Source organism: Fukomys damarensis, unplaced genomic scaffold (genome assembly GCF_012274545.1).
Source record: "Fukomys damarensis isolate Sample0158 unplaced genomic scaffold, DMR_v1.0_HiC HiC_scaffold_6, whole genome shotgun sequence".
Taxonomy (NCBI): Eukaryota; Metazoa; Chordata; class Mammalia; order Rodentia; family Bathyergidae; genus Fukomys; species Fukomys damarensis.
The window spans coordinates 29,605,335-29,630,015 of record NW_022900918.1 but is presented as its reverse complement, the minus strand read 5'-3'; the positions used below and the strand labels follow the sequence as shown (position 1 = coordinate 29,630,015).

At 43.6% G+C, this 24,681-nt stretch overlaps 1 protein-coding gene and 1 pseudogene across 5 annotated transcripts in view; one reads left to right on the top strand and one right to left on the bottom strand.

Annotated features, from left to right (window-relative positions):
• Positions 1-24,681, top strand: part of Abcc4 (ATP binding cassette subfamily C member 4) — a 216,336-nt gene that overhangs the window by 38,583 nt on the left and 153,072 nt on the right. For all 5 annotated transcript variants that reach the window (XM_010630726.3, XM_010630733.3, XM_010630742.3 and 2 more), the window contains 4 exons: positions 17,904-17,993; positions 18,958-19,121; positions 21,051-21,176; positions 22,334-22,583. In XM_010630726.3, coding sequence (XP_010629028.1) covers positions 17,904-17,993; positions 18,958-19,121; positions 21,051-21,176; positions 22,334-22,583 — 630 coding nt within the window. The remainder of the gene's footprint in view (positions 1-17,903; positions 17,994-18,957; positions 19,122-21,050; positions 21,177-22,333; positions 22,584-24,681) is intronic.
• LOC104866757 lies at positions 11,132-14,453 on the bottom strand (annotated as a pseudogene).

The following is a 24,681-nucleotide window of genomic DNA, read 5'->3' as shown; positions in this document are numbered from 1 at the left end:
TCACGTACACAACACATCTTCATTCCTTCTTCCACCCTCCCTCTGTCTCTTGATCTTCTTTCCCATAGAGAAAGATCTGTCTCCCTACTTCCTATTATTTTTTACTTTGGTCTTTATTTATAATTTGGGTCCCTCATGTAAGAGAAAACATGCATTCTTTAACCTTGTTTGTTTGATTCATTTCAGTTAACACTGTAGTCTCAGGGTTCATCCTACAAATAACTCAAGTTTATCCTTCTTTATGTCAGAGCAGTGCTCCCCTGTGCAGATACCACACTTTCTTTATCCACTCATCTGTTGATGGATATGTAGGCTGTTAGGAATTGTGCTGCTACGAACAAGGGTATGTAGCTCACTGTAAACTGAATCATTTAAGCCATACTGGAGAAGTATTTGCATAATGAAATTAGTTAAAAAGTAAATGCCAGGTTGATTTTATAGTCTTTTTTTTTGTTATTTGAGACAAGGTCTCACTATGTAGTTGAAACTGACCTGGAACTCACTATGTAGCACAGGCTGGTCTCAAACTCACAGTGATCCTTCTGCCTCAGTCTCCCTCCCGAGTGATTTTATGGTCTTTTCATAGCAAAGTCTCATATTTATGGGAAAACTTTTTAATTAAAACTTTAATTGATTAAAAACCCAAAGTAATCATAGAATTAATAAACATACAAAAGTGAACATTAATGAAATCCGATTTATAAAATTAAATCTAGGAGAGAAATGAATTTGAAGAAGAAATTATATTTTTAATTATGTTTGATGTAATTTTGTCTTCTAAAGAAAAATATAATTGCAATCTATGTCAAACAAAGCCTTTCGTTAAAGAGCTAAAGCTAGTTGTTGTTTTTAATGGTATTTAAGGAAGGGGTTGAATGTTTGGGATGCTACTTTTAATTTTAGATTAATTTAGTAATTTGAGAGAATTTACAGTTTTTCATGTTGTTTGTCATTTAGATTAAGTTTTCATAACTCATTTCCTTTCCTTTTACTGTAGCTATAATGCTAAGGCTTGATTTGTTTTGCTTTTTTGGTCAATAAATGCCATAAAATGCCCTGTAGTTTGCCCTGATCTTAACGGTTACACAGGCACTAGAGTTTCAGGTATTATCCTTAAAAAGGAGTTGCTGCAGAGCTAATGTGTGTCAGAAGATGAAGAACTCTTTGTAAACTCCATCCTGGATCTCTCTTTTTCCTGTCTGTATGTATTTCTATTTAGAAAATTTTGAAAAGTCATTACAGATAAAGCTCAAGATCAAACAATCTATAGGATTGCTTGTTTTACCTCCCTCGACTTATCCAGAGCTTCTGTTTATTGTGGATCATTTTCTTGGCTGATATTTTCTTCCTGTTCCCCTTTGAGCAGTCTTTTTTTTTTGTGCCTGGGGAACTTGGGACCTTGGGCTTGTGAGGCAGGGAGCGGAACCACTGAGCTAAATCGCTGGCCCTTGAGCAGTCTTTATTAGTCTTCTTGGGGTCACGTGGCATCTTATGACTGGTGGCAGCTATGGTAAAATACACCCAGTTTCCTTGTCTGTCACATGGAAATGCTGAAAGTGTCTGTACACTTTAAAAGGGGCCTTGGATTTGTCACCGTTAGTCTGTTGCTTTCTCTTCTACCTTTTGGAAGGATACTTAGGTTTCTCTATACATTGAGCAGTTTTGTCTTTCTAGATCAGTGATGGTGAATGTTTTATTAGAGACTGAGTGCCCAGGCTGCAACCCAAAACCCACTTGCTTATCCAAAGTCCCCACACTACAATTAAACCTGAGGTTTTAGTTTAGAAAAAATAACTCATACAATAACGTCTTTTGTCTTGAAAGACAAACACAATACACGTGCTGTAGGTTTGCACCACTGTTGTGGATCCTACTTAATCCCACTGAGTAGGAAACTTCATGAACCCTCCACTGTAGACACACCTGTCACTCGAGTCAGGTGTGAGGTGTCAGTTCTATCAAACAAAGCCTTGTACAGGTGAGTAGTTGGTCCCCTGTTTTTCTTCCTGTTTTCCACTGACGCCTGAGCCTTGGGGAAAGCTGATCTAGCTCGGCAGATTTGCTTACCAGAATGTAAACATTTCCCCAAGGTATTAATTTGCCAGTTTGATTTCCCTGAAAGAATTGACTCTTTACAAAGTCAAAATTGCTTGGGTTAAAGCATAGACTTAACCTGAAATTTCAGTAATGTGGGAAAGATGACTTCCTCTTGCCTGCCTTGTATCTGAAAACCTGCCAAGGTAAAGAAACAGGACATGGGCGTGCTGCTTTGTCAGAGCAGAGTCGGTGCTGTGGTGCAGCTCCGAAGGCTTCTTGAAAGGCTCCAGCCTCACCGTCTGATCCCTGGTCCCGGGAGAAGCCAGCTTGGGTGTCATCAGTGGAATGGCCACTGTCATCGTAGTTTGTGGTGTTCAATGATCCTGTGGGACGTGTCATATATAACATGGCTTTTTTTTCCACAGCTTTGATACTAATTAGTTTTGACTACTTTCTTTCTTTCTTTTTTTTTTTTTTTTTGGTACTGGGATTGAACTCGGGACTTTGTGCTTGCAAGGCAGGCCACCAAACCGCTGAGCTAAATCCCCGGCCCTCAAATTGGTTTTGACTTATGATCATTATTTTTGTATTGTGGTAAAATAGTCACAACATAAAATTTTCCTTTTGCGTTTCTAATCGTACAGTCCAGTGACATTAAATACATTCACATTGCTCTGCGTCCATCTCCAGCATCCACCACCGGAATCCCTCCATCTTCCCAAGCTGTGACTCTGTACTCATTAAACGAGGACTCCACATTCTCTTCTTCAGACAGTCTTTGCCATTCTGCTTCCTGTTGATGACTGACTGCTGTCGATTCCTCTTGCCAGTGGAGTCATACGGTCTTTGTCCCTTTCTGGGTGGATTATTCCATGTCGCACGGAGCCTTCGGGGTTTATCATGTTGTAGCGCATGTCACAGTTTAATTTCTTTGCAAACCGAGTAATACGTGATGTGTAGATATGCCGCGTTTTGCTTTCCTTTCATCTGTTGATGGGCATTTAGGGGGTTGTTTCTGTCTTTGAACCGTTGTGAGCTGTGCTGCTGTGAACGGGAGTGCACAGGTATCTGTTTGAGTCCCTATGTTCATTTCTTTTGGATATATGCCCAGAACTGGAATTGTTGGATCACGTGGTAGTGATTCTGGCTTTAATTGTGTGTGTGTGTGTGTGTGTGTGTGTGTGTGTGTGTGCAGAACTGCTGTACAGTTTGCTGCAGCAGTTGTACCGTTTTATATTCCTTCTTAATCACTGATTTTTCTGTTTAATTTAAAGACTGAGGAGAAGTGTCGATGAACTATGACCGTCTCTTACTTGGATTGGCGGTGTCAGTGGTGGTCTCTTAAAATGGCAGAGGTCTTTGAAGGGGTAAAAGTTGCAGTTAGGTAGTCAGAGTCTTGAAAGGGATCACAAAGGCAGTCAGTGCCGGGACATGGGAAGCTCCTTAAGCATTATTTTTATTTTTATTTTTTGGCTTACTATTGTTCTTCCAAATATTTGGGGGGGGAAATATCCCAAATCCCATCATCCTAAAACAACGACCATTGTATTTACAGATTCCCTAACGATCTTTGTCCACCAGCATTGTTTTATGCAGTTGCAGTCTTTTCATGCACAGAGAGTACATGTTGCCATTATGTTGACTTTACTCTTGGCACCTTGCTGGTGTCGCTGATAGTCCTTCACAGGGACTGTATGTGTCTGTGTTGGGTAGGAGTGGGGTGGAAGGTGTCGTCCTGGCCTTTGATGTACACGGTGCACATCCTTGGCCTGTTTTGAGCTGCTTATACCAAATGTTATCCTCAGATGAGCTTTTTGTTGTTATTCTTTACAGGGGTTGTTTGGGAGGGCAGTGCCTCCTGTTGCTCCAGGGACAAGGACAACAGGAGTGGTGCCCCCTGGAGGCAGACTGCGTAGCACCCAGTTAGTAGGTGTTCGCTACTAATAGCCTCAAACAAAGCAAATCAGTTACAACTGCTTGCTTTGCAAAAATTCCCCACAAGATTAAAACAGAAATTCTTGCGCATACCAAAAGTTAATGTACCTAGTAAAGCATTCGTGTCTTGGATGTGTGAAATGCCATTTAATAGCAACAGCCCTGTTTTTGTAGAACTAAGATGCTGTTTCTTTTGACTATGTAGTCAGTTTAAGAGAGTAGTTTATCTACATAACAGGCACATACTGTAAGTGTTTGAGTTTGACATGCGCAGGTCCAGGCATACTTCTCACCGGTGTTGCTCAGAATGTCCCTTTCTGCCGGTTCCATCTTCCCTTCCCATCCTTGCTCTAGACCACAGCTGATGAAAGCTCTGTCATCACAGATGCACTTTGTTACTTCCAGAAACTCACAACTGGAATTACACAGTATGTAGCTTTGGACTAGCTTCTCCTCCTTACAAGAGTGTTTGAGATTATCCTATCCTGTCATGTGGGTGAATAGCTAGTTTTTAATTGCCGATTCTAGAGTTTCTTCATATGACAACATCCCCGTTTATGCATTTAGTCAGTGTTGGAGTTTTGGCTCTTTTCTAGGTCTTGGTGGTTAGAAGCAAAACTGCTAAGAGTAGTCATGTGTACATCTTTTGGTGGAGACAGGTTTTTATTTCTTTTAAATAGAAACCTAGGAGTATGGTTTGTGGGGCATATCATGAATATATTCAACTTGAGAAGAAATTGTTGTATGACTTCTCTAAGTGTCTGTAGTACGTTAAATACTTAATGTAGTGTGTCATTTTGGTGTTAATTTTCACTTCATCCATGACTCGTGATGTTGTGTCTCTGTGTTTCTTTGCTGTACGTGTTTCTTTTTCACAAAGGATAAAAATTGTTTTTTTATTTACCTACCCAATTACTGTTCTTAATGCTCTTCATTTCTGTACCTCTGGTTTTCCATTGAGTACAATTTCTTTCCAGCCTGAAAGCTCCTTCTCCATTTCCTGTAATAAAGAAATGCTGGGGATAAACTCTGTTTTGAAGGATATGCTTGTCACATACTGAATTATGGGTCCATAGCCTATGGGCCATACTTTGAGGACTATGGGTGTCTAATTTTCATATGGCCTTCCTCAGTTCTGATCATTTATACCTTTGTTCCCTATATGCAATATTTCTACATTTTCTGGTTTATGCTTTAATTTTTTTTACTTTTCTACAATTTTTTTGGAGATTGATAATAATAATCCTAGATATGATTTAATTTGAATTTATGGTTCTTGGGGATTTGCTGAACTTTTTGAACTTTTAATTAGATTATCATAAGATTTGGGAAATGTTTGGCTAATATTTCTTTTGTAATTTTTTCCTGACTTATTCTTATGCTCTTCTCCTTCCTGAATTTGTTAGACCATTTAAAATCATCTTACAGGCTCAGATACAATATTTAACACCCACAAGTTAAGGAAGGAAAGGTTTATTTCAGCTCACAATTTGTAGAGGTTTCATTCCATAGCCAGCTGCCTCTAAGGTGGGGCAATGTGAAAGAGGGACATCCTAGACTCTAGTATTTCTGGCGTGGCAGGCAGTAGGCAGCAAGCCTCAAGCCTGCTTCCTTTATGTTGTATCAAGGCTATAATAAGCCTATTGATTGGTGACACCCACACCCGAGGTGGGGTTTCCATTATCCAAACCCAGAACTACATTAATTCCAATCAGTGGACTAATTTAGTACCACATGCCCTTAATCTCAGCATCATATACCCTAGCCTGGGGTCCAGCCAGCTCAGAAAAGCCCTAAGCTATGAGCCCATGAGGTTTTGTGGGGGACATCTAGGTACCAGCCATAACAGGCATCTAAGTTGTTTTCACTTATATTCACTTGTTATCTTTAAACTGCTACTAAGGTCAGTCAGTGATTTTATTCCCATTTCAGTGTTGATCTTTTCAATTCAAGTGGGCTCTTTTTAAAAAATATTTTGCACTTTCATGTGGAGAATCTTCACCTTTATTCATAGTTGCCCTTAATTATTGGAACATATTTTCCTTCAACTCTTAGAACAGATTTATAAGAAATTCCTTAAGGGCTGAGGATTTGGCTCAGTGGTTCCTCTGCCCCGCAAGCACAAGGGTTCAAGTTTGATTCCTGGTACCCACCCGAAAAAAAAATTCCTTAGGCATTTTAAAATCCATTATCTGTGCCCTTTTGGGTTTGCTTTTATTGACATCATTGTCATGTTATTGTCCTGTTGTTGGCTCTTTTTAATTTTCCCCCCTCTTCCTTTAGTTTCTTGCTTTGCCTAATTGATTTGCTCTGTTGGGCCTCATGGTGTTGTGACCTTCGTTGTCTTTTTCTAGGATATTGTTGAGAGTTGCTTATAGTTCTGGTTTGGTATTCATGAAGTTTCTCAGGTGTTCTTTGTCATGGAAGTATCTTATTTCCCCATCCATTTTGAAAGATAGTTTTGCAGTATACATCAGTGTAGGTTGGAGGTTGTTTTCTCTTAGGGCTTGAAATACCTCACTCCAGGCTCTCCTTGACCTGGGGGTTTGTGTTGAAAAGTCTGCTGTGATTCTGATGGGCTTTCCTTTGCATGTGATTTGTTTCTTTTTCTCTTACTGCTTGTAGTATCTTGTTCTTCTGTTGGATTTCTTGGATCTTGACTATTATATGTCTAGGTGTAGATTTTTTTAAATTATGGCTAATTGGAGCCCTATATTACCTCACTTAAATGCATGTCAAATTCTTACCCTCTGGGAAGTTTTCTGTCATTAATGCTGCTACTTTGTGGATTCCTATCAGTCTTATGTTGTTCTTTTTTGCATTATCTAGGAGCTATTGGATAGATTTCTCATGATCCCTTACTGTTTTTAAGAGATCTATCTTTTTATGGTCACTGACTGCAATCCTATCTTCTATATCTGAAATTCTGTCTTCATTCGTTCATTCTGCTATGAATGCTTTCAATAGAGTTTTCAATCTCCTGGATATCTGTTTGAATCTGTTTCATGGATTCCATTTCTTTCTTATGTTGGGCATTCATGGTTTCTATTTCTTTCCTATGCTGGGCTTTCATGGCTTCTATCCTGGTCCTGAGCTCATCTGGTTTTTTAAAATCTGTTTCTGTTCTAGAGTCTCCAATCATGTCTTTTATTTTGCTCACCATCTCCATGGTTATCTGGGAAATTATTTCTGTTTTGAATTTTTCTAGAGCCTGATTGATCTATTCTGTACTTCCTGGCTATGAGTTCCGGGTGTTCTGGTGGTTGATTGTCAGACTTTTCCACCTTATTTTCCTTAGAATTTGCCGTTGGTGAACTGGAAGTCTGTATTTGTTCCTTGCTTAAGTGTTTTCTCATTTTTATTTTCGTTGTTGGTCCGTCCTTGTTTTAATTCCTGGGTTAGTACTTTGATCTTCCTGATATAGCTGCTCTTTAGGTTTTCAGTCTCTAACGACTCAGAGACACTCTCATTTTCATAATATCAGAAAGGACAACTCATTAAATCAGTCACAACCCTTTAGCCCAATTGATACAATCAGCAACACAATAGCATCAAGCACAATTTAGAAGTTGACCATTTGTGGTAGCTACTAATCCATCACCTTTAACCATGTGAATTAAGTCAAAATCGAGGACCAGCCCAAAATATGTTTACAGTGAATAAACTCTTCAATATAGCAACTTTACCCTTCAGGATGGGGACTTAGAAGGAGTTGGAGGAGAGGAATAGATAGGTAGAAGAATAGGAGAAGGTTTCAGGTGAAGCCAGAGGACACAGGATGATCATGCAAACTCTAGGAAACTGTTGAAGACAAGAGGGAAAGACAGAGTGCAAAAAAAAAAAAGACAAGAATAGAACAATTTGCCGGGTGTGGTGGTGCATGTCTGCAATCCCAGCACTCGGGAGGCTGAGGCAGGAGGATTGCTGTGAGTTCAAGACCAGCCTGGGCTACAAAGTGAGTTCCAGGTCAGTCTCAACTACATAGTGAGACCCTGCCTCAAAAAAAAAAAAAAAAAAAAAAAAAAAAAAGAATAGAACAACTTAACAGTAATAGGGAAGCTATAAATTGTACTCACTTTCCTTTAAAACTAATGACAACTGAGTGGAGGAAAAAGAGAGAAGAAAAGAAAAAGAAGAAATCCAAATTAGGGCAGGAATAGGAACAAAAAGGGAGATGAAGAATAACATGGGGGAGCAAGAGACTGAGTGGGAAAAAAAAGAAAGAATTTGCGGAATGGGAAAAATAAAATTTTAAAATTAAAAATATGAGGAAAAGTAAGCAAACAATTTGAAGAGCCTCTTTCAGAGTATATCTCTGCTGTCACAATAGATAATGTGGGCAGCAATGTGCAGATCTGAGTCCATTAGTCTCAGAAAGCCAATGGCAGACCCCTGAGATTCAGGCTGAATTCTGGCTGCAAGGCCCGAGTTGAGCTCCCTGACCTCCTGCAGGGTTGAACTCTGCAAGGTTCTACTGCAGGTTCCTGCTGCCCTTCCCCTGAAGATAGGCCAAGTTCTGATGGAATGTGGTGATCCCTCCAACTTACCACAGAGGCCTGATGTGCCTTTATTGCAGTTGTTCACTTCCGTTCTGTCTTCCGGAGCTCAGTAAAATGACCTTTATGACCCCCTGTGGCTCTGCAGTTTGGATCCAGGTACCAGCACAGCCAGGAGGCCCAAGAGTGGGTAGGGGGAGGGATGCTGCAGCTCTGCCTGTGTGGCTGGGTGGTTCTCACCAGTCTGCTCCGATGAAGGCTAGGTTTGCTTTTTTTATTATTATGGTTTGTGTTTTTGGGGGTGGGGGTTGCTTTTTATTATAAAGACTGCTGGGCAGGGGATTTCGCTCAGTGTCTCACAATTGCAAGGTCCTGAGTTCGATCCCTGGTAGAAACAAAACAAAACAAAAAAATTGCTTTTGTGCTTATGAGCTGTGATTTCCTGTTAAGATTTTTAAATTGTAAATTAGATAGTTTAAGGACTACACTGCAGGTCTGCATTCTGAAGAGTGTTGAATTTTGCAGGAATAGGCATCTTCACTATTAGCCAATCACTTTGAACTTGTGGGGACTTTGGTAGGGCAGAACTTTAAAATCCAGTGTGTTTCCCAAGCCCATCTAATGTGGTGGGATTCAAACCTTAAACCCTAAGTCCTTTGTGAATCCCGTGGGGCTTGGTTTTATTTTTTCTAGGAAATTGTAGAGTAAGTTTATCTTTGGCAGTTTCCACTGGAGAATTCCTGCTTGTGGGAGCTGTCTTCTGCATTGTAGGATGTTGAACAGCACCCAAGGCTCCTTCTTCCCAGGTGTCAACAGCAACCCCTGGTCCTAACAGTTAGCTTGGTTGCAGAAATTGTCCCATGTCCCCTGGGTGGCAGAATTGCCCTGCTTTTGAGGATCATTTCTTTGGGGAGTGGTCTTTGATTGGAAGGCCTGGTCTTTTTGGCATTTCGGCTGTTTGACAGGCTTATTAGCCATACTTGAGTTCAGTGTCTGCACCCTGCTGGTGGGTGACAGTTCCCATTCCTTGATTCTTTTGTGCCAGACCTTTAGCATCTCCGTTCGTAGCACCAGCTCTATGAAGGCCTGGGTGATTTTCTCCTGCATGCCTTTGTAGCCCATCCACCACACTGGGACTTTTGTAATCCCCCTCTGCTCTAAACTTCTGGGACCCTTCTCCAACACCTCCTTAATGGCAATGCCTTGCCCAGCAGATGTGACTTAGTTCTGCCCGTGACCCCTTACTTACTTTAGCAGACGTGCTGTCCTGGATTTGAGCTCACTGCCACAGTCATAAAGGGCTCTCGGAGTGAGGGCAGGGCAGGGTGGCATTTACCTCATGACTGTGCCTTCTCTCACTGCATACACTGTGTATTATCTGGTGTCTGAAAACACGTGCATCAGGATTTTGTGAGGGATTTGTGCTGGTGCAGTGTCTGTCGCTCATTGCTGGTCAGAGTGGCTATCTCAGCTTGGATGTTTATGAGCCAGGAGCCCAGAGCCCAGAGCTTTGTGTACACTAAGGGTGTGGCCGTGTATGCTGTTGGCTCTACCTTTCGCTTTCTTGTTGTGCAGATCGAGGGTGAGGCATGTGCCATCACAGTGTCCAAGGAGAGGTCCCAGAATTCTGTATTCACTTTCGGGCATGGTGTAGTAGAGAACAGTGAAGGAGACAGCAGACTGGGGAGAGTGTCCGGGTGGATGTGGCCCCCTTAGGAAGCGAAAAAGTGGGCTGGGGATTTAGCTCAGTGGTGCCGCTGCCTGCCTTGTAAGCACAAGGACCCGAGTTCGATCTCCAGTACAAAAAAAAAAGGAAGTGAAAAAGCAGCATGGGTCTGTGCATACTTTTTCCTGGGGTTCATGCTGAATCAGGCCTGTGATTCATTTTTTAAAATTTTAAACTCACTTAAAAGTTCTTTTTTTGGGAAAAGAGGACATGAAAACAGAAGGGAGACTTACTAGACAAGAGAAGGAGTAAGGGGGAGGGAGGAGTGTAAGGGAGGGAAATGGGGGAGGGATATGATCAAATATGTTGTGTGTGTGCAGGAAAACACCACATCGAAACCCAATATTATGTAAAATTACTTTGCATTCTACACATACATTTTTAAAAGCTTCTTTAGGTCTGAGAAATCTTTTCCTCTACCTGTGTTCTTTTTTTGTTGTCTGTTTGTTCTTTAATTACATTTGTCAGTTTTTAAAAAATGTTTATTGGTACTTTTTAAGTATACAGTACAGTTACATTCATCAAGGGGATCTCATACCCTTGTGTGACAGGTCTTGGTTCTCATTCTTCCCCCATGCCCCTGCCCTCCTTTCACCCCCTCCATCCTCCCCTATTACAAAGACTTCTTCCTGTATTCTTTAAAGATACTTCTCTAGGTTTAGAATTTGTGGTTGGTGGTTATTTCCCTTCAGGTCTTCAAAGATCATTTAAATTTTTTTTTGCATTAAAAATTTAATCGTGGTAAAATAGACATAGCATCGAACTCAGCATTTGAAGCCATAACATGAAGTACCGTCCAGTGGCATTCACTCTTTGCTTTTTTTGTGTAACCATCGCCACCATCCTTCTACGGAGCTGTAGCTCTGTATCCAGTGAGCAGTAGCTCCCCACTCCCCTCACCCCAGCCCTCACCATTCTGTTTTCTGTTGCTACCAGTTGGACCACTCTGGAGACCTTGCCTGAGTGGAATTATCCAGTGTTTGTCCTTTTGTAACTGGCTTATTTCACATCACTTCATGGCCTCAAGGTCAGTTTAATTTTTGAACAGGATTAGGCCATGCTGTGTTTACTCAGGAGCCAGTGAAGACATCATGCTTCACCCTGTACTGAGCGGACAGAGGAAGGAATTTCAGAGATTCTCCCTCTGTCTGCAGCTTGGTCTGAGTGAACACCTCTGTCTTGGCTATTTTGAAGTTCTCTCCTCCTTTCTGCTGCCTTAAGAACCCGGTAGCTGAACCTACAGGGCTGTTTTCTTTGTTCCGATCTGCTGGAGTTGCTGGCTCGCAGCTTCTCTTTGATTTGCTTATCTTTCCACCCAAATGAGCAGGCCGATATGGGAGTTACAGAGAGGGACACAGTAGAGTGGTAGAATGATAGGCGCCATAGGTCCTGCACCTACCTTATTCCTAATTTCTTTGTCTTTGTGTTTGGAAGAAGCTAAGGCATTATTGCTGCTTTTGATAAACTTGGTTCTAAAAAGTGTATGTGGTATAAACCATTCTTTAGGTAGCACGTTTTCACTGCTGTCATTGTCCTTCCTTTGTGTGTGTGTTTGTGTGTCTTTTTACAAGCTTTAGTAAATGTCTTCATGCAGCAGCCTCCATTTTCAGATATTGCTGCCGAGGACACCCTGTAGTGACCGGTTGGAGTCTGGCAGGTGGCTCTGCCTTCCCACCCTTCTGTTCTGAGGTGGGAGTGGTGAGCAGAGTCTCATCTTTGGGTTCCACAGAGCTCACACGGTCAGGTAGAGGCTTCTTGGGGCCGAGCTAACCACTCGGATCCCAGGGCAGCGTGATACCCAGCGCAACCTGTCTGAGCAGCACATGGCGCACAGTGGGTCACCGTAGCAGTTAACAGGGTCCCCACTGGGTCATCAGGCCGTCCACAAACTTCATGGACTTTGTGCTTCATCCTCGGAGTTCCCCAGACACCACAACCTCACAGCCTCCAGCTCCATTCTCCATGATGAACCGCAGCACACCGTAGCAGGCCCTCCACACAGCAAGCCCTCCTAGGAGTTCGTAACGCAGAGATTCTGCCTGGGCGATGGCACCCAGGCCTCTTGTTGCACTTTGTCAGCATAAAGCTCGACACTGCCTTCAGGGAAGCCGAACCTCTTCTGAACTGCAGCAGTCCATTCTCGGATCCTTCGGCCCTTCTCACCAAGAGCATTCTGTGTCCTGGTGGCTGTCCTGGTTGGTGTAACTCGGATTTCAACTCCAGAGAAGCCATCTTCAGCCAGCTCCAGAGTAAGAAACTCATTTGGTTCAGCTTTGAAGATCCATCTCTGACAAACTTCCTCTTCTTGGAAATCTGTATCGCCGTCTTGCTACCGTGTGCCCCGGAAAGGAAAAGCTGTTTTTCCTTTCTGATGCATAGAGCTCTTGATTTTCTTTAAGCTTTAAGGATGATATTGCGGAAAGGGTGTGAGTGATGGAACCAAATTTTTCAGTATTAAAAACTATGCCCTGTTTTAGGATTACAGAATAGCAGCTGGCTCAAGTTCAACATTTTGATAAAAACACAAGATTAGGAAAAAAGGGAAATCACATTTGGAAAATACTCTCATTTGGATGAATTCTTAGCAAAATTATGCATAGATAGTGCTGAGTCTGTAGAGGGCAAATTCCCCATTTCTTAATCTTTTTGACCTGAAAGTAGGCACGTGATAAAAAAAATTATTAAAGAACTTTTTATAGGCAATATAAGTAAAGTTGGTATAAAAGAGTCGGCAGTAGCTTTATGTGTAATTTCTTATGATCAAACACATCATTTTTGAGAAGGGAGATAATAAACACATTTTTGTCTGTATTTTTACGTTTTTCTTTTAGAAACAAAGGAGAAAAATATGAAAAAATTAAAAAATCTGACAGAAGTTTGGTGTTTTTCCTCTTCCCTGAGGTGGAGGCGGCCTTCATTTCTACTCTCACTGAGGTTTTCTTTTCTCACCCACTCACTCACGGTCCGTGAGTTTGTGCTTTTTCCCTCCCCGTTCCTCATCAGATCATCTGTGTTCCCTCTCTGACTTGGTAAGCCAGTCAGATGTGGCTTCTCTTGCAAGCAGTGACACTGGTGGTGGGAGATCCTGGGGCTGAGGGGCCTGTCAGCCACTCTGGGGGCTGCAACCCCCAGCCAGCCCATTGCCGCCAAGTTGTGCCCCCTGGTCTTTCCATGGGTGTCCGTGGAGCTTCTTAATTGTACTTCTTCTATAGCCATATGTGTTACCCGTCCCTTCACTCATCACAGTACTGATTTTTTTTCTGTAATTAGGTTTTCTGAGCTGTTTTTGAGGCCCAGGGACATTCTGGTTCCCATCTTCTCCAGCGAACTGCGGGGTGTCCTATGTAGCCTTTGCCAGCATGAGCTGTGCAGTGGTTTGTAAACCCTCATCCTACTGGGGCCCGGGAGCATCTGGGAATCCCAGGGCTTTGGAGAGACCGGTTTTAGGAACTCTTGGTGGCCTTAAGCAGGTCCTTTCTCTGGCCCTTTGAGGGGATGGGGTGAGGGTCTGTGAAGGAAGTGTTCCTGTTGAATTTAGTTCTGGGTTTCTAGAAGCGGCCGTGTCCTGATTCTCACCTTGATCTGAGAATGGTACCAGGGCCCCTCTGTGAGTGGAGGGGAGGACCCAACCCTGGGCATGTTTTTCTAGCCTCTTAACCCCAGCCATGGTGAGGGGAAGGCACAGGAAGCAAGAGCTGTGGGCACCTCCAGCAGCTGAATGCCACACCCTTCAGCACTTCCAGGGAACTTTCTGTACAGGTTTTCCAGCGTGTGTACCCTTCTTGGAAAACCGGGTAGAAACAAAACTAAAGAAAACAAAAACACATCCCAGAAGGCAGCAGAGCTGTCAGCTTATAGAGAATGGCAGGTGGTGGTTTGGTGTGGATTTTGGTTTTCATTTCCTTGAGTTTCTTCCACAGAAGTGTATAGGCAACACGACTGACTTTGCAGAGGGTGTTCGTGGGGAAGGAGGATAGTAAGTTCCTGGGTCCTCCCCTCAAAAACAGCGGTGAATGTCTTTAGGTTATGCAATTGAGAAAGCAGGTGTGGCGCATTACTAAGCAACTCAGGCCAAAAATATTGGAAAAATACAGGCAGTTTTTTGCTTCAGTGGCTAACCATGCTCATAGTTTCATGTTGCGGCAGTGCCTGATTTACCTGAAAGGTCCATTATCTGACAAAGTTATCTCTGGGTAGGGCCACCAGGAAGCAAGCCCAAAATGCTCAGAAACCTTTAGGTGCCAACGCAGGGCCGACATGACTTGACTTGAAATAATATCAGGTCATCCCCCTGATCTAAAGGTAGTCGTAGGAAATGGGGAGATAGTCTGAGACGTTCAAGAGACACCCGGTAGCCTGGTAACAGGGACAAAATAGAAACGGTAAAGGATATGTGAGCCAAGGGGCACTTGGAGCACTTTGTGGGGAGCACTCGCTGGCCGGCGGTCATTGGCGTGGGACAAGAGTGTGCTGCTGCTGAGGAACCCACATTTTGAAGATGAACTCCAGCCTGCAGCTGTTTTAAGAGGACTTCTACGAAAATAAAGGCTGGGCTCTGAAAGGGAGAGTGCGTTTCACCAGCTGGGGAAATTCACTTCCAGGGAAAGGCCAGCTCCACCCGACATGTACCTCGTTCCTTCCTCGGCTGTATTTAGGGGGATACTGCTGGGGTATTTGTTTCAGATTCACTGATAAAAATAATTGAGAAGGAGTTCGGGGATTTAGCTCAGTGGTTCCACCACTTGCCTTGCAAGCTTAGGGGCCTGAGTTCGATCCCCGGTACCCCACAAAAAAAAAAAAAAATTGAGAAGGGAGAAGCTGTTTATTTTTCAAACACATGAAAGATACTACTTTTTTTTTTTCCAACTTCTTTTTCATGGCATCGAACCCAGGACCATCCACGTGTAAGTCAAGCTGCTCTTCTTCTACCACTGAGCTACAGCCCAGGACTACTTGATTTATTTATTTTTAAAATTGAATAAAATTATGGTGGGCATGGTGGTGCACACTTGTAATCTTAGCATCTGGGAGGCTGAGGCAGGAGGATTGTCCCCAATTCAAGGCCATCTTGGGCTATATAATAAGCTCAAGGCCAGCACAGACTGCGCAGACCCTGTCTTGAAAATAACAACAGTGAAAAAGTTGGATAAAATTAATGCTTTGGTCCAGATTGCTGAGATCTCACGTCCCAGTTGTACTTGCTTGCCCGGTCTCAAGTAGTAACCAGACCTGCAATAGAGTTTGTATCCCACAGTTCACGGCACTGTTCCTCATGGCCACATAGGCCCGGTGTAACCAGTAACCAGACACTTAGATTGTCTTCCAGTTTTTATGTATTGCCACCAGCAGTGCAGTAGGTGTGATTCAAGCTACACCTTTGGGCACAGCCCTCATTGTACACCTCAGGGTGTACACAATTGAAGGCTTTCAATAGGCCAGTTCACCTCCCCAAGAGGTGTTAACTTTCTTTTGGTGGGGGTACGGGCGATCGAACTCTGGACTGCGCACTTTCGAGGCACATGGCAGCACCTCTGAGCTAAATCCCTGGCAAGAATTGTTAACTCTTTACACCCTCCCCAGTAGTGGGATACGCCACACACATGCCCAGCCCCATCTGGACTGATAGCTATAGTTTTTAAACCGTTGTTGATTTCTTTGGTTAAAAAAAATAAAAACAGCCTTGTTATATCGATTCATATGGCATTGAGTAATTAATAGTGAGTTGTAATACTGCGTGTATTCATTAGCTGTTGGTTTGTTTGTTGTTGATTTTTGAGTCAGGGTCTCACTGTGTAGTTGAGACTGATCTGGAATTCACTGCGTAGCCCAGGCTGGTCTCGAGCTCACAGCGTCCCTCTGCCTCAGCCTCCCGAGGGCTGGGATTACAGGCATGCCCACCACGCCCCGCTGTTTGTGACTCATGCACACCACACTTTCTCTCCCTGTGTGCTGGTCACTGAACCAGGGCCTCAGGCTGTCTTCGGATTTGGGTGCTCCCCTTACCCTCCCAAGCAGCTGGGAGTCCGTGCACCGCCACACCTGGCATTTTCTTTTCCTTCTTTCTTTTGGGCTGGCAGATTTTTATAATTCTTACTAATGTCTAGGTAGTCTCGACTTATTAAAGAAGTTAACCCTAGATCTGGCATACAGAGTGCAATGATTGAGTCCACTTTGCTTTTGGTTTGCCTTTTATTGTTTTCACAATAGAACTATTTTGCTTTCATAAGAGAAACCAAATAGTGTCCTTTTAAAGATACCTTTTGGAAAATGCATAACTAAAATATTAACAGAATTTGAAGATTATTTTTCTCCACATCGAACATGAACCATTTTAAACTATGACATCTATGCCAACTTTAATTTTCTACATTATTCAGGAACAGTTAGTTGCTTCATTAAAAAAAAAAAAAAAGTTGCCAGACTTAGTGGCGCATGCCTGTAATCCCAGCACTCGGGAGGCTGAGGCAGGAGGATTGCTCTGAGTTCGAGACCAGCCTGGGCTACATAGTGAGTTCCAGGTCAGTCTCAAGTACATAGTGAGACCCTGTCTCCAAAAAGAAAGAAAGAAATAAAGAAAGAAAGAAAGTAGAGTAAGTTGAGTTCCCGTTCTCTGGTAGGCACACATTTTCTCATCTGCAGAGTGGGAGTAATTCTTACTTTGTAAGATTGTTTTCCTGTTCTGGCTGGCACCTGGCTTGCAATAGGTGCTCATTAAATGGGGGCTGTGTTCACATCATGTTTATGTAACTAAATACAGCAGCATTTGTGTGCCCGGAGAGCTGACACTAAATGCCCCTCTGGAGATGTGGACAGAGTGCATTTGTTTTTCTTTCTCTGGTTTTAGGGAGAATCTTAGATTATCCATTTCATGCTGTTTTTCTTTTTAATGTAAAATGTTTAAAGTCACACGTTTTCCTCTTACTTTCTATTTCTATCTAATTTCTGAGTCATCTCAGTGTCTGCTTCTGTTGGTTCATTTTTAATGTGTGTCTTTGTATAGCAAGAGTCTACTGTGTTGAATGTCGTGAGAGATGCATCAGAGTTGGGTCTAGCTTTGCTTCTGGCAGACCGTCCTGTCAGAATTGGATCTGCTGCCTCTGTACCACATTTTAGCTGCAGACCACATACTTCCATTTTGAATTTAGCCTGAGGGCGTGGCTGTGACTCTCCAGTGGGATCTTTAGAATGCACCACCTTCCCAGCATCCCAGTTCATCCCAGTGGTTTTTTAAAATTTGTTTTGAGACAGGCTCTCACTGGCCTTGAACTCCCTGTGTAGCCCAGGTTAGCCTCAAACTTGCAGTGACCCTTCTGCCTCCGCTTCCTAACTGCTGAGATTACTGGTCTGCATTGCCAGTCCTGGCAAAGTAGTGTTTTGTTTTGTTTTTTTTCCTCCTTTTTGCAGTACTGAAGATTGAACCCAGAGCCTTGTGTGTGTTAGGAAAGTGCTCTACTACTGAGCTACATTTCCAGCTTTATTTGAATAGGTACTTTAAACATTCTTTAGATTTTCTCAGCCTCTTCCTTTCTGTCAGGATCGGGTTCCTGTTCTTTACTTGCTCAGTGAAGCTGTCCTTGGAGGGACAAGGCCTGATCCTAGAGCCACTGTTTCAGTCGCTTTGGCCTTTATGTCACATGAGGCCCCCATGAAACGGGCTTTGCCATAGGCCACTTAGGGATGCCCTTGTCAGTTGTTGTTTTCTATTTCAGGCACTTCGTCTTAGTAATGTGGCCCTGGGCAAGACAACCACAGGCCAGATAGTCAACCTGCTGTCCAACGATGTGAACAAGTTTGATCAGGTGAGCTGCACGTGAGGGCTTCATTTTCAACCTTTGTCCCTTTTCTTTAGCATACCTTGTTGGGATGTTAAGTTTGGGTGCAGAGCAGGATTTTTCTGAGGAAGTCAGCAAGATAGGGGTCTTTTTATCTGTGTCTTACTTCTCTGAGCAGCTTAGATGTAGTACTGTGTGTGTATCCTGTAGATGGGAGTTTGGCTTTTCTGGTGTTGCCTGCAACATACTTCCATAATAAATAGGCCGAGGACGGTGTTCCTGTCCTCGCCTGTCTCCTGTGTACGCCTCCTCCTTAGCACTTAGCACAGGGTGAGGAGGTGGCTGGCTAAATTGTCCTTTTCCTTTTCTCGAGGATGGGCTCCTGGTGCGTGGTGGTTGATCTTTTCCTAGGGCTCAGTTCGGTGGCTGGTCTGTAGGAACGCTTTGATGAACAACACCACATGGATGGTCCTTGCTAGAAATGACCCTCCCTCCTCCCGATGTATTACATGATCTGGGGGCACTCCGGCTGCTCGTCAGCAAACTTCTTTTTCAATTATTTATTCACCAAACAAAGATCCCCACTCCTCTTCTCAGTGTGGGGGATTAATAAGATTTGGTTTCTGCCCTGAAGAAGCCTGCAACCTGTGTAGGAGACAAATGTTACTGAGAATGGGTGGGCACTGGCATGCAGGGCTTCCTGAGGTGCTGGGAAGCTCCAGGGGAGATGGGGTTCATTTCTGTGGCTGAGGGAGCTTGGAGATAAGGTCCTAATCTCTTTCCATGGCCAAGTCCAAGGCCCCCGTGACACAGGTCCTGAGTCTGCCCTGGGCTGCCTGGGGCAACCTCACATTTGTGCTTCCCTGGGTTTAAAACCTGCTGTGGGCACGTCTGTCTGAGTCCTCTGTTCTTTTGGAGCAGAGTGTTTCTGTGCTGCATGCTTGCTGGTTCCGCTTTATGCAGTCCTAAGTACTCGTCTTTTTCTTCGAAGGTCACGATCTTTTTGCACTTTCTGTGGGCGGGACCACTGCAGGCCATCGCAGTGACTGCCCTTCTCTGGATGGAAATAGGAATATCGTGTCTTGCCGGGATGGCAGTTCTGATCATCCTTCTGCCTTTGCAAAGCTGCATTGGGAAGTTGTTTTCATCACTGCGGTAAGAGAAATATTGGTTTGAAAACCGTGTCATAATGTATTTGGTGGCTCCCGCCATCTGCCCAATGCTTTTGTTCAGAAACAAAACAAGCGCCTTTTATTATTTTATCTTTGCATGTGTCTCAGGCCTTCCAGGCTCAGCCAGCAGGGCTCCCCCTGTCAGCAGAAGGCTAGTATTACAGTAGAAGCTGATGGTACTCGCTGGCTGTTCCCAGATAGCTTTTGGGCCACCATGGGCTGATTAACAGTAACCCTAAGCAGAAACTACGTACAGAGAAGTTATTTAAACACACATTAAGTAATAATAAACTCAGACATTCTCTAGGCCTGATTCTAACTGTATACATTTCAAGTTTTTATTATTATATATTTAAAATACATCATAATCGCATCCATCTTGGCGAATTGGTACATACACATGTTGCATCTTGACCAGTTTTACTTCTCTTACCCTCCTCTCTCCCACTTTTCCCAGCTCCTCTGCCTCCATAGATTTTTGTTATACTTGTGTTCAAAATATTCTCCTGTGTGTACACGTGTGTTGTTTTTAATTTTGTATTTCCATTCAATTATAGATTCCCCAAGGACAGGGTCAATCTTAATGATGTCTTTATAAAGTCTTGTGGTCCTTGAAGCATGTATATTAGGAAAATGGCAGGTGATGAAGGGCTCAGTGATAAAGTGACTTAGACCTAAAGCAGGCACTGTAAGTCCCCGACTTAGGAATGAGTTTTGCCCTGGGGAGAAGAACATTCGTAAGTGGGATTCGTGTGTAAGTCTGACAAAGTGAGTCTTACACACCTTTGACACAGATACACAGTGTAAAGCATTAAAAAAAAAGCACAAAGACACTGTAGAAGTATTTTTATTCTGAGAGCTACCTTAAAATGGCAAAGTAGACACCACGTAAGCTACTTCTGCGATTTGTTCCCATGTACGAATGTTCATAACTCGAAGTCCATTCGTGTCTGTGAAAGTTTGTAGCTCGAATGTTTGTAAATCAGAGGCCGAATGTGTTAAGAATTGGGGAGTGAAGACTGGGGATTTAGCTCAGTGGTGCTGCCACACGCCTTATAAGTGCAAGGTCCTGAGTTCAATCTCTAGTACCAAAAAAAAAAAAAAAAAAAGAATTGGAAGTAAGTCACTGTCAGGATGATCAGATGAGAAGCTGCTTGTGGCAGCAAATGCTACCACTTTGGGAGGCTGAAGCAGAAGGATCACAGGTCCTAGCCTGCCTGGGCAACTTAATGAGACCTGTCTCAACATAAATAAGGGCTTGGGATGAAGCTCAGTGTGAAGGCCCTGTGTTCAATCCCCAGAAGTCCAAAACAAAAAAACAAAAACAAAAAATGATGGGTAAGTGGTAGATGCGTGGTGTTTATGTGTTTGAGGTCTCACTTTGGTGTCTCTGCTCCTGAGTTTTCTCTGCCTGGATTTCCTTTCTGTTTTCTTTGCTGAGGAGAACTGGTCCTCACCCTTGGAGGCATCTGGTACTCCTGACACTTGTGTTTGTTCTCTGCTTTCCCAGCAGAATTAACGGCCCTTTGCTTGCTGCTCCATCGTAGTTCATTCTTGTCTCACCCCGCCTCTGCCAGTAGTGCGTCACTGGATCTGGGAGCCTTGCCCCTTCCCTCCCACCGGAGCGCCCCTCGGGGATGGGTTGATTGTCCCCGACTCATTTCATGTCTTCCTCAGCCAACGTTGCAAACGCTCCGAAGTACTTCTGGAGTTGGAATGACTTGTGGCCTTCCTAATTGCAGTCTTTCCCATTTGTATTATGTGTGTATCTGGCTGTGTGGTCAGAGCGGAAAAAGCTGCAAGGAGCTGTAGGGAATCATTTGACTTAGCCTGCTGTGCCTGTGCCCGCTGCTGATAAGGAAAGGTAGGCTGCCTTTGTCACTGTGGCTCATTTCCTCACCTGTCCCCTTAGGGGTAAAACTGCAGCCTTCACAGATGCCAGGATCAGGACCATGAACGAAGTTATAACCGGAATAAGGATAATTAAAATGTACGCCTGGGAAAAGTCATTTGCAGACCTTATTAGCAGTTTGAGAAGGTGAGTTTTTGTGTACATCATACTATACTGTGTTTTTCTGTTTTCTGTTTTTACTGAAGGCGTTTGGAGGTCTCACTCTGTTTTCACAACAGGATGGACTTTATTATGATCCACAGCACCCCTGCCCAGGGTACTGAGGTTAAGTAGAATTCACAGGACATGACATCATCTTAACCTGCACTTCCGTTTGCCATTTCCTTAAAGCAAGAAAGACACGTGCTTCTTACTGGGAATATTTGGGAGAAGTCCCAGACGTTTCTGAGTACTCCAAATCCCCAATAAGCAATGGTTCCAAGATATAAATATTTGAGAATATTGCATTTAAAATAAAACTAATTGCTGTCCATGGGGCCGAATGGGAAGATTATGGAGATTGGCTGCACCAGATTGAGCCAAACGGTACAAATGAGTATTATTCATTCCGAGCAGCTCTAGAAATACCATTCTTTTTGTTTTGCTTTATATTGTGAAAATTTTGTTTTGGCTTTTGATGTAAATATTTGAGGAGGTCTTTGTATCTCCAGCAGCGCGACTTGTAATTCCCTGGTGGCACTGGCCACCTGTCACTTGTGCACCTTTGTCGGTGTGGCTCCCTGGGTTCGAATGCACTCTTCCTTTCAGTCTTGTCTGGCTCCCACCGGGTGTGCAGCTCTTGCTGGCCCCACCATTCCTAGTCACCCACCTGTCTCCCTACTGCCATGAGCCACTTTGTGCCATCTCGTGTCTTGGAGTCACGATTCCTTGGTTGTGGGGTGGCTTATTCTCTTCTCCCTGGAGTTGTTAAGCTCCCGGCAGGGACAAGCTGTATTTCACTCATTTCTCTGTCTTCAGTGAGGCGCCCCGGCCAGAACTTAGGTTTACAGATGTCTGTTGCATGAATTTCTTTGACTGCCTGTTCAAAGGCCCAGAATGTTAAGTTACACAGTGCCTTAAGCATCTCGTGGCTGGCCGAGTGAAACGCTGTTCCGCCTTCTGTGCAGTCTTTGTGTGGAGGCTGGCCACGGGGCATGTGCTGACAGTATTCCCTGACGTCACAGGCAGTTTGTCTTAATGGGTGTCTCCTGCCTTGCAGAGGCACCGTGCACAGGGCAATTGTTTTCATAACTTCGATGTCAGTGCTCCCTGAAAACGCGTGTTCTCTCTACTCCTTTTTCCAGGAAGGAAATTTCCAAGGTTCTGAGAAGTTCCTACCTCAGAGGGATGAATTTGGCTTCGTTTTTTGTTGCCAGCAAAATCATCGTGTTTGTGACCTTCTCCTGCTACGTGCTGCTTGGCCACGTGGTCACAGCCAGCCGCGTGTTTGTGGCAATGACACTGTACGGGGCTGTGCGGCTGACTGTCACCCTCTTCTTCCCTGCAGCCATTGAGAGAGTGTCAGAAGCAATCATCAGCATTCAAAGAATCAAGGTTTGATGGCAAATAATGTTTAAAGCTGTAGCTTTTAAGCAAAATGTTTGCTTCTTTTACTTGGTGTCACTGTGTCTCAGGTAGATGAAAATTAACTCTTTTAGTGCCAAAATGGGCAGTCAGTCCAAACTGTCCTACACACATCCTTGTCTCAGGTAGACCACACCAAAAATAGCACAAGCACTGTTCATCATTTAAGGGCTCAGTTACGTGTCTCATGGCTGCGACAAAATACCTGACACCCAAAGTCAAAGGAAAGAAGGTTTATCTTAGCTCAGGTTTGTAGAGGTTTCTGTCCACAGTCAACCTGGCTCCAACGCAGGGTAGTTTGGCAGGGGGGCATCACAGAGGACAAACAGTTCATGGCAGAGGAAGCAGGAAGCAGCAAGCTGCAGCAGAAGCAAGCCTGCCCTTCCCTTTTATCGCATCCAGGCTACAAACCTTTTGGGTGGTGCCACCCAGGGTGAGGCTTCTGTTTTCAGTGAATCTGTTCTTCTACACCCAGAATTATGCTAATTCCCATCAGTGAAATAATTTAGCATCACACACTCTTAACCCCCCTTACCGCACGCCCTAGATCTGGCAGGCTCTGGAAAGCCCCACCCATGAGCTCATGAGGCTTTGGGGGAACATCTAGATTCAACCCCTAACAGGGGCACAGTATGAATAGCAGCAACACAGGGCTCCTGATCTATCAACAACAATGTTGAGAGTGAGGAAAATACCTAAAAGCAGGAAAACAAACAGATTTCATCTCCTAGGCTAATTGCAATGAGTGAGCGGCACCTATGTGCAGCCCTGGTCGGAGAGGGCTTCCTCTTTGAGCTTAAAGGAAGGACTTGCTGGAAGGTCTCTGCTCTTTGGGCAGGAAGAATGAACTGAACCTCATTCACTTTTCCCTGTTTAAAAACGTGTTCCTTTCTCATGGATGTTTTGCTGATTGCTTTCTGGGTCTGCCTTTTAGATCCCTGTCTTATCTTCCTTCCCCCATCCTCTTTTTGTCTTCTTACTCTTGCAGCTTTTCTGTAGCAGGCTTGTTCCTTGTCTACTTTATTCATTCCCACAGTCCCTGCTGTGGCTTTTCCTAAGTAGTTGTCCCAGAATTGCTAGTGGCAAATAATTCACATAACCAAGATAAAAGCCCCAGCACCTGGTAGGTGCTCAAGTATTTGTGTGTTGTTAAATATGTATAAAATGAAGATGCATTGGCTTTGTGAGGACTTGAGCATGAACTTTCATATGCTTTAAAAAAATCTTTTTGTTTCGTTCTTGGGTCTCACTAGTGTTGGATGCCTAACAAAGTTAGATGATCTTGGACATGACTTTTTGTGGGTGAAGGGAGCCTTGTTTAAAAGCTAAGATTTTTTTTTTTTTGGGGGGGATGATGAGGTTTCTATTTCACAAGAAAAATATTACTCAAAGATAGATCTGTCAGGCAGTGTCAATTCTGGTTCTCTGAGTTTATCCTTCTTTCTGACAAGAGGTAGACCGTTTAGTTCAATAAAATTTCTCGTATGTAGCTCTCATGTCTGTAAGCATTTAGCAGTATCCTGTGACCATTGCGTCGTTCTGTGTGCACACTGTAGCTCTCTCAGGCAGTGGCGTACATAGGTATATGCTGTGATTCTGCTGCTGCCGCTACTCACTTTGCTGATATGTGGATACCGCAGACAGGTGTTCTCGCAGGCTTTTGCATGTTACCTTATCCTGGCGGGAGTGGCACGAGATAAACATTCGGTGTCCCTGATATTCAGAGAAGGACACAGCTTCCTTTAATAGTGTAAGGCAAGCTCTCTTCTCACCTAGTTTATATATGACAGAGCGAGGATTCTGCCTGGTTTCTTGACCATTGTGGTGTTACCTTAGTATTGTTGGCCTAGTCCTTTTGTTTGTTTGTTTTTGTTCCGGGGATTGAACTTGTGCCCTTGTGATTCCCAGGCAGGCACCCCGGAACCACTGAGCTAAATCCCCGGCCCTACAACAAGTTTTTTTTTTTTTTTTTTGCTTAGTCCTTGTAAGATGTGGAATATTTCCTAGAGTGTGGTTGTAGTCATCCAGTCTTATTCCAAAAAAACCTCCAACAGCTCCTTGTTTGCTA